The sequence below is a fragment of the Ctenocephalides felis genome, unplaced genomic scaffold (assembly GCF_003426905.1).
Source record: "Ctenocephalides felis isolate EL2017-DRISC unplaced genomic scaffold, ASM342690v1 CF-g0.4_SCAFFOLD_03571, whole genome shotgun sequence".
NCBI lineage: Eukaryota > Metazoa > Arthropoda > Insecta > Siphonaptera > Pulicidae > Ctenocephalides > Ctenocephalides felis.
The window spans coordinates 33,437,345-33,454,049 of record NW_020539725.1 but is presented as its reverse complement, the minus strand read 5'-3'; the positions used below and the strand labels follow the sequence as shown (position 1 = coordinate 33,454,049).

The following is a 16,705-nucleotide window of genomic DNA, read 5'->3' as shown; positions in this document are numbered from 1 at the left end:
AGTTCATCATTAAAATTACATTCATTTTTCAAAATACTTTTAAATAATTCTGTGTTTAGTACACAAAAAATTAGATATATATAAACTAAAAGCACAAAAATAAATTGATTTTAAATTATTCAGAAGATCGAGGCAATTTGCGGATGCTCATAATTGAATTTTTGTGTCTTCTATCGATGTCGCACGACCGAACTATTTCTAATTTTTTATTTTCAATACAAAACTTTCAACACATCCAAAATTTTTTGTTAATATTTGAGTTTTGAAACATTTTATTTATTTTGAGGATTTAATGCAATTTATTCTATTGAGCAAATCAGAGATTAAAAAAAATCTAGCCTTTCATTATTAAACATAGTACCGGTACTTCATGTTGGATTATTTTTTTAATTAAATTTTTCACTATTTAAAATATCCAAAATTGCATCGTAAATTCTCCTGATTGAAATCGTGAGGAACGAATTGTAGTATCTTTACTTTCCCATTGCTGTTTTAAAGTGAAATTTTTATCGTATTTTAAAAATATTGCCATAGATAGTAAGTAAAAGATGAAGGAAAGTATATTCTTCTTGAATGATATTGAAAAAACTAGATTATTAATTTCATATCCAAACTTGTGTTGGCGCCCCCTAAGGGCGTGTGCCCGAATTTTTGGCATGCATTGCATTCAAGGTAGAACCGGCCCTATATTATATATATATATATATATATATATATATATATATATTCTGTTTACTCCTTTTCAGAACCCTATGCATTATACATATATTCGAGACTGAGGAAGGTGTTACATGACGCAAATAGCTAAGAAACTCAGATTTGTACCTCGAAGGTTTCAGGCTCAAATTCCGCATTATGTACACCCAAATTTCAAGCAGTAGTGATTTCAGTTTTCATTTGAATATATGCAAAATTATTACGAAGATTTTTAGAAATTTTAAAATCGGGACAAGCTACAACCTCCAACAACGCATAGATTGCATAATAAACCCATATAACGCTTACTGCTAATGCGAGTGAGTATGACTTCTCAGATTTAATGAAACGAAATAAAAGAAACACTAAATTTGCAGAAGTAGCCTTGGGTCTGACACCACTGTTAGGTTCAAACACATATAAAAGCCGTATGCGAAATAAACATTTTATATTTACCACTGGGCGTTAGTACACCTGCAATCCGTAACGACAGTTATTTTAATAGCTCTTCGTTGTCAATAAATTGCTATTTATGGTAAAACGATAAATCAATAGGTGGAATAAACACAGCAAGGTTGAAAATGCCGATGAATCAGTATGTTGATTCTACTTAGAGGATGATAGTCATTTATGTTTCAAGCATCATAGTAGATATCTTGCTAATTGTTTTATTTGGAAATTATTTGATAAAATGCGTTTATATTACAATTGGATAGGTGTCCTAATCAAATCAGATCATTTTTAGCATGTAAAAACCAGCAGGTGGTATTTGGTAATCTTTCTCTGTTATCACTATTCGGTCAATTATGTTTGATCAATTAAATAATAAAAGTAAAATCACAAATGTATATCGATAGAAGTTGTAAATAGAAAAGATGATTGAAACTTATTTTTATACATATTTTCAAAATTATAATTACTTAGGTATCTTAGCAAAATTTTCGTTTCTAATTAAAGTTTTAAGTTCTTGGACCTCCACCTAGACCATTCGCTACGGTGTCAGGCTTTCACAATATTTCGTTGCAGAGATTATTCTGATAAATTAAAACTAAAGAAGAATTTTTACGCAATTCTTTTTTTCTCAGTTGCTCTCTTTGAAACTGATCTTCACCTAAAAACGAAGGTTGTGTATGCACCTTGGAAAAACAAATACAAAATTAAAATGTCAGCTTAAAAAAACTGAATGTGAGATTATTACCACCAAGAAATAGTCATCTATAGCTTAACGTCGACGAATTTAAAATAATAGATTAGTAACAATATCTATATCGTATGCTTGATTTGTAATATCATTCAATTGACATTGATTATTATTGCTCCAAATACAAATTTACAAAATCTTTACAAAATCCAGTGAAAAAAATTCAAATATTCATGATTTACCGCGCTTATCGTATTCAATATCGATTTATCACGTTTAATCGTATTCATATAATTTTATTTGAACGGTAGCCCTCTTTTGTATTTTGGAAAAACATTTATTCTGAAGGTATAATAATTCATCGAATGTATGTCAAATTGTGCAAGGAATTATGCAAGTAATGGCGGTCTTGCAGAAATTCAATATCGTGTTTTCATTTTTAATATTGTGTTTTAATTTTTAATATAGTACTGGTGTGTGGAAAGTGTAGTTTTGTTCGATGAACGAATTGATATCGCTGCTACAACCAATGACTATTATCATGGTGAGTTCCTAAATTTTGTTAATATTTATTAATGTTACAATTATATTGTTATGAGTACTTATACGTTATTATTGTTATTAGTATGCAGGTGTGTTCTGAATTGATACTTCTATTAAGTATTTTGATAAACCAACTAAAGTGAGAATACGCATACGCCTACGCTTCGTGAATATTAATTAATTATAATGGTACCCTTATGAACATTTTCAGAGCAAGTAAAATTTCAGGAATGAGCATAAAATATTTCTATTAGTTGTTAAAATCTGGTACTTTTAAAAATATTTGTCAAATTGTTCATAACACGTTTGATGCCGACATGGCGACTCTAAACTGTTTCGAAAATTGAAAGTTATTAGAATTGGAATAATGGATAAAATCCAATTTTGTCTCCATTCCTAATGTGCCCTCTTCAAAATGCCGAATATTGTACTTTACACGTGCAGTTTGTCTTAATAATGATGTAGATCATTATTATCAAATAAATAAATCAGTAATTCCCATTTTATTATTAATCATTACACATAAAATATTATTCGGTAAAAATTTGTAGTTTTCGTTAGTTGTAGTTTGGACTCACAGTCCGACGCCTGTGATCTATGTCTGATATTTTGAACAAAAATTTAGGTTATCAATTAAACATTTTGGACTAAATTAATTAAATTTAAATTAAATTTAATTTAAATTAAATTTATTAATTGAATTAAAATTAAAACTATCTTGAAAAAATGCAATAACTATGCATAATTCGGCCTTGCTTTAAGAATGGCTTTATTTTATTCATTACAACCTTGATAATGATATGAGGGTTAATAATGTTCAATCGATTAATTTATCTAATATTCAGTGAACAATTTAAAATAAAATAAATTTGGTAATTTACTCATTGGTAGTGACTAGTGTGAGTAGTTTTACTTACCACTGATTGAGTGTTACAATCTTGTCCGGCCATGGTCAGGTCAATCGGAAGAGATCGCTGTTTATGACATCAATGTTGCATGTTTCTGATCTGCCAAGAGCATAAATTCTGCCGTTGAATGGTTTATTGGTACGTACTTGGACTGCTATGCGAGTATCTTTGCAGTTTACAGACACTGTTGATAGAGATTGAGAAAAAAAAATTAAATACTTAGTATATCAATTGATATCTATATGGTTACATATTTGTACGTATAAAAATAGTTCGGGACAATAAGGTTAATGATTTATATCTTTCTCATATAACCCAGTTTTATTCTGCATAACTAATATTATTAGTATAATATTTATATCTTCCAATTTATTTTCTTGCTTTCAATTATGCTTATGATTATAATGATGATATTAGTTATTACTTGATTTATGGATTCATATAAATGGAATATTTTTATAGGAATTGATGTAATTATTGATCCTAACAATCAAAGTGAGTCAGGGTTTAAACAATATAATTTTTATTTTCAAAGGCAACAGTGATACATATCCTAACAAATTATATATTCTACTTCTAGTGCAAACATTCCGTTAATAATAATAAAATGCAATTTCTATTGAACAATATTGCCAAGCACTGTATCCAAATGTAATAATCTATCATATAAGAACAACTATAAACATATAATAACAATGATCTACAAACATAACAGGATATTGAACAACGCTGATATAAATAACTTCATAGAATCAGAAATGGAACTGGATTTTACTTAGGTTCTAAACTATTGTTATATATTTATGATTTTGTTTTATGGAAAATTTGAAAACGTTTTAAAGAGATAATATTTTATACTAAAATGATTTATATTCTTATAACGGTTTTGTCATCTTATTGTAAAAACGGTCACAATTTCACGAGAAACTTAGTTTAATATGACTTAAAATATATATTTTAATGAGCAATCCGTATAGGAGATAATTTACTTTTATCGTTTTCTTTTATTTCAATTTTCACTTTGAATCAATTGCAGTTCCAAAATGTGCATTTTCATTATTTTTTTAATCTATGGAAAGCTTTCTATAAATTGTTGACATGTGCAGGAATTGATGAAAACGTTGACCAAGGTGCTAAATTATGCAAAAAACATTGGAATTTAAAAATAAGGGGCATATACATTCCTAGACTTGCAATCATTATTTACAAAATATGAGTGAAATAGAACTAAACGATTATTAGTTATTTATATTTTTTTTTTGGTAAATCATGAAGAATGCACAATTTGATAAAGTGTTGCTTAAATTAAATGTTTGTCCATCTAAATAAATTTGAAAAAAAAAACAATAAATACAATAATAAATTTTAATTTTATATTGAAAATATTAAGTGTGTTTTAACGAATGTTAAAGCAAACAGCACTGAATATTCTAAAATAATTTATAATAAAAAATTATTTTGGGGAAGTTATGTGGGCGACATAAAAGAGAAGGCTAGGATAGATTCAGAATTGAAAAGATCATGGTTCTAGATTTGTCAAATAAAGTTTATGTATTATGTATAATTAATACCTTTAGAATGTATATAATTAGTAAATATAGTATTTACTAAATATACAACGTTTTTGATATCAAAATAAATATTTTGTAATTATTCCAATATATCAGTTTTCCAATATTGATCCAGTTCGAAAAAAATTAAGTAAATTGTAGATTTATAATTATTTAAAATAAAATGTGTATACTGCGGTATTGATTAGTATATTTAAGTACACATTTTTATAAAAATGTTTTAGATGCTCTGCCAATCGAATTTATATTCAAAGCAGTACAACGGCTTCTGTACTTGTCCTTTCAGAAGAACATACTGTTGAAAATTCATCTTTCTCGCCGCCAGTTATTAATCTCTTTCTTTTATCAATATAATAACCGTTTCCAATCAACTAAAAGGATTGACGTCTCGTAGTAGTAATATATAGCAAATTACTAAAATGCAAATTTTAATTGGATGATATTTTTCAAACAATGGAACTATGCAGGGATATGAATATTAATATGGATCGAGCATTATTTTAATATGAATATTAATTTTGCGCACATTGATCGTGAAGAAGCAGCTGGTAGGAAAAGGGAATATTATCGATCAAATAAGAAATAGAAACACTCTTTCAATGTGATTTTTTCTCACTACAATACTAATCGTAAAATTAAATCTATATAAATTATATCCATTGTCCAAAAGTGCGTTCATATTTTGCATCTCAACTACTGAGTTGTTTTTTCCAACATGCCAATGTAGTATACAATGTCCCTTTTCGGCCGACTATTGTAAATTCATCAAGTTTATTGATTGTCCTTTACTAGATAGTTGTAAATAAAAGAGATAATAAAAAAAATATTTTGCATCTTAAGTCTTCGAAACTTTTCTGAAATATATTTAAGATATTGCATAGATTGTATATCAGATCTATTTCAGTCAGTAATTGATTGAGAATACTTCTACCATTTTGCATTTCATTTATTTCAGAGAATTCGCAAAAACTTCTTTCAAATCGAGTAACTTGTCCATTAACTCTTCGTTGAATAATATCGATTGCTGAACAGTTATGATAATAACTTAATACAAGAATTCTCAACAACAGTACAATTAATTTATTTATGATTGATGTGCAGAAAATACCGCAAAGGAGAAATTAAGTATATAAATAGTATGTTTATATAAACTTACCGTCGTAACAAGTTCCAGTCTTATCGCAATTTACATCGGCTCTCGTCAAATTGTTGATTGAAGGATCTTCGGTTGCATCGAAGACAACGGGCAAAGTGTGGTCGGGGGTTGGGGCACTTGGATTCGGTTCTGAAAAAAAAATCAAATTATTAGATAAAATGATTTTTGATTAATTGTATATATACTATCACTATTACTACTACTTTTGTTTGGCAACTTTTTGGCATGCGAGTGGAAAGGGTTAAACTTTTGAATCTATAACTTGACCGCAACCTTTCTGCTTAATTTGCTATTTATTTTGGCATCATAAACAAAAATGTTGAAATAGTGTAATTTATTATATTAGCTTTATTTGCTCTTTATGGTTCTATAAGCTGTTATGATTATTTAACTTAGAGGTTTTATAAATGGCAACAGTTGTCCTAATTCTATATGATTAATTTTATTTTCACAATTTCTGTACCGTTTCTATTTTCTACAAGAACTATTTTTACTTGGAAACATATTCCTATCTATAATTTCAAATGAAAACCGATGTTGCTGCTGCTTGACATCAGGATTGAAATCACATAGCTCTAATCACTAACCAACTGAGAGGCCCGATATGTATATTTAACAAAAATATTTGTGTCATGGTAAAAATATCATAACCTGAGTAAAAATCTACAATGATTTCCTTTATATTTTCACACACATCTGCATAAGTTATTTCGACTTTTGTTGCTGAATATCAAACACGAACAATATTTCAACTTATCAGAAAAAACAAATGTACTTTTTGCATCACGGTGTTCGAAGCTTTTACATGAGAAGCACATGTGTATAATCTACTTTACTGGATACTCAATTACATCATATGACATTTTCATAAAAATGCGCCGACTTATTAAATCCACAATATTATTAAAACTAGAATTGAAGTATGAGTATCATTTACAATTCAGTATCGAAAAGAGAAAAGTAAGAATTTAATCAAAGTTTATTAGAATTAAATTAATATTTTTTGTGCTGCGACCCAATTTTCGAGTAAACCTTGCAATTTCTTTCATTCACTGCGACCAAACGTAAAATAATTTATATACCCAATTGGATACGCCTTAATAAATAAATGTTAATTATATTTCAAATTAATATTTCGAATCGACAATGAACTTTTATTATGAAACTGTTGTTTAAGATTTTCTAATTAAAAATACCGAACATTATTACTTACTCTCGCAAAAGTTCTCGAAGTATGTTCCAGTAGGTTCGCCATTGTCGAGTAAAGGTCTTTCGGCGTTAAGGTATGTTGAGGGGCCATCTGGCAAGGTCTTGTGATCCAAATGGTACAAACGGCAGTTATATTGCGAACCCAGAGGTGTGCCAAGGTATAAGAAAGAACGACACAGGAATTCTGATTCGATTTCGCAAGCCAGACGACACGGGGCTCACTTGTTACCTAGAATAAGATAATGGAAATACTTAGTCTATTAGACCACATTCACAATTGTAACTATAATCTGGAGTATATGCAGTAAATCTGCAGATCTAGTACAACTACTTTTCAGCACTTACTTGCAATTCCTTATCAGTATAATAGTGGAGTCCTGCATATTGGGCCACTTTATCATCCGCAACACCAATCCTTGGAATGGAGAAGACACGATTGGCTTTACATGCCTGACTAGTTTTTAGGCACAGATTCTCGAAGTAATCAGTTCCTGATCATGAAAAGCATAGTTTAGTTGAGCAATCTAATATGTACTATATTTGGACTATTGTGATTATTATAATTTAAAATTAACTTACCTTGGGCATCCACCAACTGAACAAATTGTCCTGTGGTACGACGGTCAGAGTCACTCAAAACACATTTCATGTTGTTATAATCATATTCCACTGATCGACAAGCAAAGCGTTTCTGAAATAATATTCATTTTTAATTAGAAACCTAGATCTACTTTAGATGATAGTTACTATATCCTTCTTAATACTTGTCAAATTGATCTAATCAATGATCAGTATCGTATTATAATAATTATTAAATGCTGCATTACATTTTATTATATCTGATTATTAAATGTTAAATATTGCATTACAAAAACGTGGAGCAAACTTAATTACTATTGATAGGTTGATTAAATCAGCAATATTATAACCGATTTTAATATAATATTGATACATTTTTATATTTCAGGACTAATAATTTAATTTTCAATTATTACTAATACATTTTATATTATTGTAATTTTAAGAAATTTCCATAAATATTTATTTATTGCTTAACCAAATTTTTACCATGGAAAATCAATGAATGAAAAAGTGCATTTTATACCAAAAATAATTTAATTAAGCGATTGCGATACAATGAAATTATCGTTACACAACATCAATTGCCGGAAACACTTTCACCCATATCGTCAGTGCATTGCTTTCAAAAATTTAAGATCACAATTTAAAACCAAATAAAAACAATAAAGACTTCAAATGTTTCGCAAGGATTTCAGCTCCCGGCGGAAAAATACCACCTTATATGTGAAACTGTAAGGAACGTGTGAAGAGCACTCGAAGCTGTTAACTGTAAGATCAAATTTTCGTTTTGTTTTCATATTTACGACTTTATTAAGAAACGTAATGTGCTTTAGGGATTTTCAACAATGTAGACATCCTTGCATCTATACAAAGTCCGGTGATTTTATATACCTTAGTGCCGTTATGATGCCGCAAGTCAACAGCGAAATTCAGTATATTCAGTCATCCGCGCTTTTGTTCGCGAAAAGATCGTTTTGTGTGAAATTGCTTGATAATTCACCTCTGGTGTAATATTTTCTCGAATGGGCGGCCATCGGATAATAAGATATTCGCATTGGCGCCTTAGGTGGTTCGAGAGTAGTTACGTTTTATGAGATTACGTGTTATAACAAATTTCGAAATAGCATTTTTGTGACCGAGAAAATTTGACAATTATATAAAAGAACTCGGTACACAGTAATTGAATTATTTATTTATAAAAATAATAATAAATTGCATCTTTATCTTAATAACATAAAATCTTTGCTCTCGAATTAAATTTGGAGATGGGTATCGTACCACTCGGAACTAATTTCTGTCGATAGAGCAGCAGGAATACATAAAAGAAGATTTAGCAATTGAACTCCGTTTCGCCACCAGATGGTTTCGTGAGAAAGATGAAGAAATTTTTTGTTTTATATTTGAAAAGGAAAAATTTGATTTTATTATACAACAGTAATGAATTTATTTCGATTATAAAAATGAAGTGTTGTTTAGTTGAACTTCTCTTGGTAAATGAAAGTGAATCCGCAAATTATCCGCTTCATTAAAGTGCTCTTTGGTAAACCACATTTTTTGTTTTTTGGTCTGACGTTAACACAAATAAAGCGGATGGTTTTCCAACTCGTAAATAGGCAACGTATAACTGCCCATGTGAGAATCAATGATTTTATAAATAATCTATTTAAAATTTATCCCGCAAATACTAAGTTATTGGCTTTGCAACTTGTTAAATGTTATTGCGAACGCAAGGCGAACTGGAAATTGCAATCGTTTGAAGTCGAACGGAAGACCAATCAGAATAATTGGTATGTCACCAAATCGCCAGCAATTTTTGATTGAATGGTGAAATTCAGTGCGTGTACATCATATTTCTTTCTAGGCTAACTCAAATTCTAGCACTCCAACTCATTTTCTGGACTTATATATTTATATACACAGATTTTCTACAGGACAAATAAAATGTTTATTTTTTAATTAACTATTTTTCGTTTGGTTTATTAATATTGAGTTCCTCGGCCATCGATATGTATTTAGGTGTGACACATATATATGTCTACGCCAAATCTTCGGTTCTAACAACTGCCATCGTCAAACGCATATATGAGTTTTTGGGCTAGTTTAATGATTTGCTTGAAACGCATATATGCGGCGTTTTTCAAAAGGTTAATGTAGAGCATAATGTCAATTGAGAAGACATAATCAGAAGTCATTCGTTCGCAGTTAGCCAAGAGCAGTAGGAGCTAGAGAACATCATGGCTAGAGCAATCATCAACTACTTCAACGCGGAAATCGAATCTTTTACTCAATTAAAATTGATGGAAAATAGGCAATCGTAGAACTTTTTGGAATCAACTTGAAAGGTATTCTAAATTAAACAATTTTCTTGGGACAAATGATAACACTATCTATTATTAAGCAAACAAGAGATTGTTGGTTATTCGGACTGCCTTACCAATCATACTGATTTACTGACCATCATATTGATCTGTAGCTTGAGAGCAAAAACAAAAATCCTTAGGAAAAAGTGCATGTACCGTTTCTAGATTTATGGATGGTTTACCTCGTTCAAGCAGGCAGCCAGACAAGCCTCCTTCGTGGATGTATAGATGAGCGCGTTGTCCAAGCCGCGTATGATCTTGTTGGGCACGCGTTCGAACGCCCAGGGCCTGAGACATACGTTCTCTGATCGCATCTGCAGCTTTACCATGTAGTACATGTTGACGCTGCGTTGAGGCGCCACGTTCGGGTTGTTCGCGCTCGTGTCGTTTTGCAGCTGACATAGTGTTTCTTGCACAGGTGTCAATGGATTTACGACAAAGCTAAAATTAGAAAATACATAAATAAAATTAATGATCTACGCTAATTTTATCAATTTAAATTATGAAACAAATGTGACTAATGCAAGTCGCAATATAAAATGCATAGTCCAGTCATTTAAGCTTAAATTAGGTAAGAATCTCGGAATTCGAGATGCCGGCTCTAAGTCTGTAAATACTTGTACAACCTACACATATGGTAGGGTGTCAATACCATATGTAGGTTTTGAGACAACTTTAGGGTGGAACTTATAATGACTGGACCAGCACCACAATCACAAATTAATCATACATCTGCTGAAAACTAGTTTGATGTTGAAAGCATTTTGCCTTAAGGACAGTGCTTGAACTTCTTGAATTTTTTTTTTTTTTGAATATTTTTTTTAACAGCAATCAGAACCTTACGTCCTATGAGTTGTGGGGCTGAAACTTCTCCTTACTTCGTATTTTTTTAGATGGTAACCCAATGATTAATCCATCCATATTTGATGATTTTGTTATTTCACTTAAATCTAAACTTTGCTATTCCTAATTGATATCACTCAAACACATGTAAATTATCTGTAATTACATTGATTTGAGTACATAGACGCGCTTGTATGTTCTAAAATTGTAGCTTATTATTCCAAATTCTAATGAACTTATATAATTCAATCAATTTTCGTTGGACTGTTTAGGCATAAACTTTATCGCCATGTTAAATTTTATGAAAAACGTCAAAAGCTTTTCTTTAAAGAAAGGTAATATATTATTATTGAAATATTAAGCATAAGAAAATACCGGTTCGATTACATATATCATTTACGGAGTTCTAGATATTATTTAACCCTTTCCACTCGGGAATTTCAAAATTAATATGTATTTTGTCGCTGGAGCGGCGGCATCTGAGTGGAAAGGGTTAATGATTCAAATTAATGGTAGCATTTTTTCCATAACTAGTAGACGTTTTGTAGACTGTAGACACTAACTTTGATAAATTATTGACCTATGTGTACATTTTATAAGCTGTTGTGAGGTAAAATTTTGAACCTAATATTATTAGAAGCAATAGATGTTGAGATATATATTGCAATAATTCTGTTTTTTGTTTTCATTGAATATCAATTATTTTAAGACAACTGGTATCGCTACTGATTTGATATCAGCTCTAGGAAAACTGTTTTTAGTTCATCAGTCAAATATAAAATTTGCTACAGTTTGTTTAGAAACGGTATCATGTTTTAACTTCATAGATTTCTCCATTTTTTGCATATAATATTTTTTTAACTTAAGCTGATATTCATAATTGTAATTTCTTACAATATTTCTAGTTCATCCAACATTGTCATTGAAGTGAATTGAGGTTAATACAAATTTTCATGGAAGAAAGAACGTGCCATTCAATACAAATATATTTTATAAGTTATTATTACCAAGAAAGTTGCTATAAACTTAATTCTTATATCAGCTGAAGTAACTATGAGATTTAATGGTCAATATCTATAAGCCGGTATTATGCAGCCAATGTAAAAATAGAAGAATGCTCACGCATGTTTTGTTAGTAGCCATGGTAAAGATTTCATTTATGTTAAATGTATCACACCAAGAAGATTAACCTATTTTGAGAAATACTCAATTTATTTATTGTTTGCTTATCCATTGTGTGAAAAAGTGTTACAAATACAATATTAGATTTAACATGACCGAGAATGCTAGTTCCATGCGTTTTATTGATCTGGTATTTCTTTAGTTAAACATATTTTTGTAGTGGGTATCGAACCTGACACCTTGTGCTGGTAAGATCTACGGTAAAGACTCCATTACCAGAAAGGAGTATGTAGAAACTTTTTGAACAAAAACATGTTACTGTTTTCATTTGTTTCTTTCATAAAACATCCTTCTACTACTGTTCAGATGAACGTCTTTTAAGAAATTCGACCGGGAAGTTTTCGCCTATCCAACTAAAATATGATTCAAAATTCTACTACTATTTACAAGTAGGAACTAGTTAGTAAATCATTTACTAATAATGTAACTGTTGGTCACAAGATAATTGTAATTGATATTGATCCTGAAGAGTATGATGGTAAAGATAAAAGTCTCTACCATTATGGTTGGATATTTTATGAATCAAATAGCATCGACTATTACATCAATGTCGCGAACTTTAATGTCATTGTCAATGGCATTTAAATCATTACGATGGAAGTGGAATGCATTTTTTACCTCACACTAAGAGTCATTACTACCGATCATCACATCAGACGACCGTGTTATTTCTTTGAATGTTCGTTTAACACCTGTGTTGAGCAATTTCAATTTCGATTAGATTTGCATATAACGCCGATGATCCGTATCGAGAGAAGAGTAGGTGACTTGCCAACGTGACGACAAGCAGTAGCAATTTATTCATTAGTCATAGGGTCTTGATAGAATACAAAAGTATGTAAGAAACTTATTGAACACAGAGCAATAAGTGGATTTTGTCAGTATTCGGTATACTTTGGTAATAAATTTTAAATATATTTAGGGCAAAGTTGCAAGGCAATCGTACATGTATGATGATTATTTTTGTTAATTACAGTAACAAATGTTGATTTGAATTTTAAAATTTGATGAAACTAGTCATATCTTTCAATACAAGCAATGCAAGTGTAATATAATGCTACATCTATGCATCAACTACAAAAACTGTGATTGAAATTATTTTTGCACCAGAGTTTCTTCACCGCTGTTTGATATTTCCACCTTAATATTGAATAATATTACTTAAAAAATAAAACTCTAACATGCCCATTTTTCGAACGATCTTAATTTACAAATGGCAATAAAATATATATCATTTTATATCGATTGGAATGTAAAACACAATTCATGATAATGTACATTAATCACACTGATTGTCTAATCATGCTGATATTAATTATACTGACATTAAGTGCTTGGTTTTAATTGAATTTCAAGATGTATTGAGTATTTAAAAGAAACGAATAAGACAAAACTTCAGATTATTGAATAATTTGTTAATATTTTTGGCGTTTGCGTATTTGAACATATTGGTTATATATTTCCAAACCGAAATCATTAGTATTTCTAACATATTGTTTTTGACTTCAGTTACTTATTTCCATTTTGGATTTATTTTTTTAACTTCGTTTTCAATCTTAACATTATCATTATTAAGTATCATTAAATTCAAAGTTGTGCCAAATTTTCATTTTGTACATAAGTTTCTAGTCTTTTACAACACAACTGGTTGGTTAGAAAAAACTTAAAGGGATAGAGAGTTTTGATGGGTATGTAATGGCGATTTTAATCAGAACTTTTATCATAATATACTAAAGATTAATTAAAAAAAAGTATAATATTCACATATTCCACGGTTAACGACATTGACAATTTACTACGATTGTTTAATTTTTCCTGATAATAGTGATACATTGTAAACTCGGCAAAGTGGCCCATACAAAATGTGGGTTACGTGCATATGTACATATTTTTATCCGCGGAATTAACTAACAATAAGTGCCGTTATTTAATTCCTAACAAGTTAAATCACCCATGGAAAGAAGTAAAATTGTCCATATTTAGATATTTTATGGTATAGAAGAATGTGGGTACCTTTTGTTGTCGATATTATTGATGCTAGTAAATTTATATATATATATATATATATATTAGAGATGGGTAACTCACTCCGGAGTTATCACTCGGATACAACTCCTCCCTCGGAGTGAATCCGAGTGGAGTTGTTTCACAGGATTTGTCATATCCGACTTCCTTAAACTGGTATTAAATCTGTTAACTCGTACAGACATTTAGTGTTTTTGTCGTTCTTGATTTGGGAAGGAAGCAGTCACTTCCTTGTCTCGCAGGCAGTTTTATGACCTTTTTTAGGTATAAAAGTCAAAATAAATACCATTGTGTATTTTCCAGAAAATACAAAAATGTTACTTTAAAGATACAATCTTTGGCCGTGAGTGACGGCGTTCAGGAATATACATACCGAAAAATATACGGAACGAAATTCATTTATTTAATCTTGTTTTTCCATAGCCTGAAATAACAAAACTTTAGAGTACAAAATTTATCAGTGATATCATTAGCATTTAAGCAGTAAAAAATATTCAGTATTATATTATTACTTTTACACAATTATATAATTATAATAATTATATAATGAATGGAAATAGCAGAAGAAAAATTTTGAAAGCAGAAGTATTATGTTTTGCTTTTATTACAAAGTTTGCTACATAATTTTTATATAAAATTAATCCAAAAAATCAATTATTTTCTCATCAAAAGAAAATCATTAAATTGAATTTGATTCTCAAGTTTTGCGTTTTTACTTTAGTCAACACTGCCAAAAATACGAGTCACTGAGTCGATCATCTGGTCGACCGAAAAATTTTACAATCCGTCATTTATTCGTGAATTTTTTAGAAAAATTATTTTATTGATAATTATTCATAAATTTTTATTTCAAATAATTAATGGGATTTGACAAATCCTTAGACACATAAACAGCGTACTATAGAACACATTTGTTTCGAGTATTTCGGTTTCAAAATTGTCGGAGTCGTGGAGTTGTTTAGCGGATATAACTCCACCATGAAGCGGAGTCAAATCCGAGTCGATCCGTTTCCGGATATAATAAGCCCATCTCTAACATATATATATATATATATATATATATATATATATATATATGTGTGTGTGTATGTGTGTATGTGAGCAATCTAATATTGCTCACTTGTATGTGATTAATCAATGCCCGCAAAAGGCAATATTCACTTAAAATTATATTTGGGATCTATAACCCCAAGCGGAAATTTGTTATCATACTGCTTGATATAGAGCCGAGATTGGAATCGAACCCGGAACTTGTTCTACTGTTCGATATAAGTTAGGACATTGTCAGAAAACGCCTAAAATTTTTTTATACAAAGACCTAAAATTTATTACCGCGAATTTCATTTATGGCCATAATATAAAATTATTACATATTACGAATTTAATGTTTTGAAATTTGTTCGACGCAGTATCCAGATAAATACATCCACATATCGAATTTTAAAATAAAAAAATAATCATTTATGTTTGATTACATTTTTTTAAATATTTTTATTACACATAAAACCTTGTAAAATCTCGTTTTATCTCCATTGTAATGGCTCTTGCAATACCACAATGTGCAATGATCTACTTTTTCCAACATCAAGCAATTTAAAAAGTATCATTTAAAGTACATCTGTCAGTAAAGCATATGCTTATAAGATGTTAAGAAAGAATGAGTTTCGATTTTTTTCACGTGGTTAAAATATGTCAACAATAGAAAGAAAATGTTTACAGTTACAATGATCTCTTGGATGATATATAAATATTTCCATGCATAATAAGTAAGATAATTTAATATATTGATTCCAAATCTAACTGGATAACTGATTTATACTCACCAGCATATTAGTACGTTTGTGGATGTGAATGCCATAGCATTCATTTTTATTGTGGTGCAGAATGACATGATTGCTATAGCACTCAAATTTTAAAGTCAATTGTTTGAAGTCAAAATATATAGTAATTATAATTATCTACTTGAAAATGTTTAAAACAATTGTAATTAATCATTGGTCAATATTTACTGATTATTGATTTTCGCCTCGAATATTTAATTGTGGTAAGGGAAGTTCTAGCAAATTGCCTCAAGGCACGATATCATGCACCACTAGTTTTAAATTTAATTTTATGTAACCTTACGTTTTTGTAATTATTATACCAGTTGAGGTAACTAACTAGGTATAATAACTACAAATTTTTCAGGTATTTTTGTATTATCTTTTTCGTAGTCACAAATTAGCTTGGGAGAGCACATTGAGTAAAATAGAAGCGTAATAATTGACGTGGATGCTATAGCATTCATTGTATATAATGTTTCAAATATGATAATCTAATTGTCCTTACCAAAGGTGTTTAATCAAATTTCAGTTATCACAACCAATTAAAAATAAAATTACTGTCTGTATCTTGCTGATCCTCAAACGTGTTAAATATTCTTCTCAATTTTCTGTTAAACTTCCCATAGGAAAAACTTTATATCTTTACGTTTAAGAAGTTTCTGAACA

General features: G+C 29.7%; 1 protein-coding gene across 1 annotated transcript in view; it reads right to left on the bottom strand.

Annotated features, from left to right (window-relative positions):
• The window catches only part of LOC113385929, a 64,712-nt gene that overhangs the window by 25,181 nt on the left and 22,826 nt on the right, over positions 1-16,705 (bottom strand). Inside the window, exons 4-6 of the mRNA XM_026623751.1 lie at positions 10,349-10,607; positions 7,804-7,915; positions 7,570-7,715 (exon numbers count right to left, since the gene is read on the bottom strand). Coding sequence (XP_026479536.1) covers positions 7,570-7,715; positions 7,804-7,915; positions 10,349-10,607 — 517 coding nt within the window. The remainder of the gene's footprint in view (positions 1-7,569; positions 7,716-7,803; positions 7,916-10,348; positions 10,608-16,705) is intronic.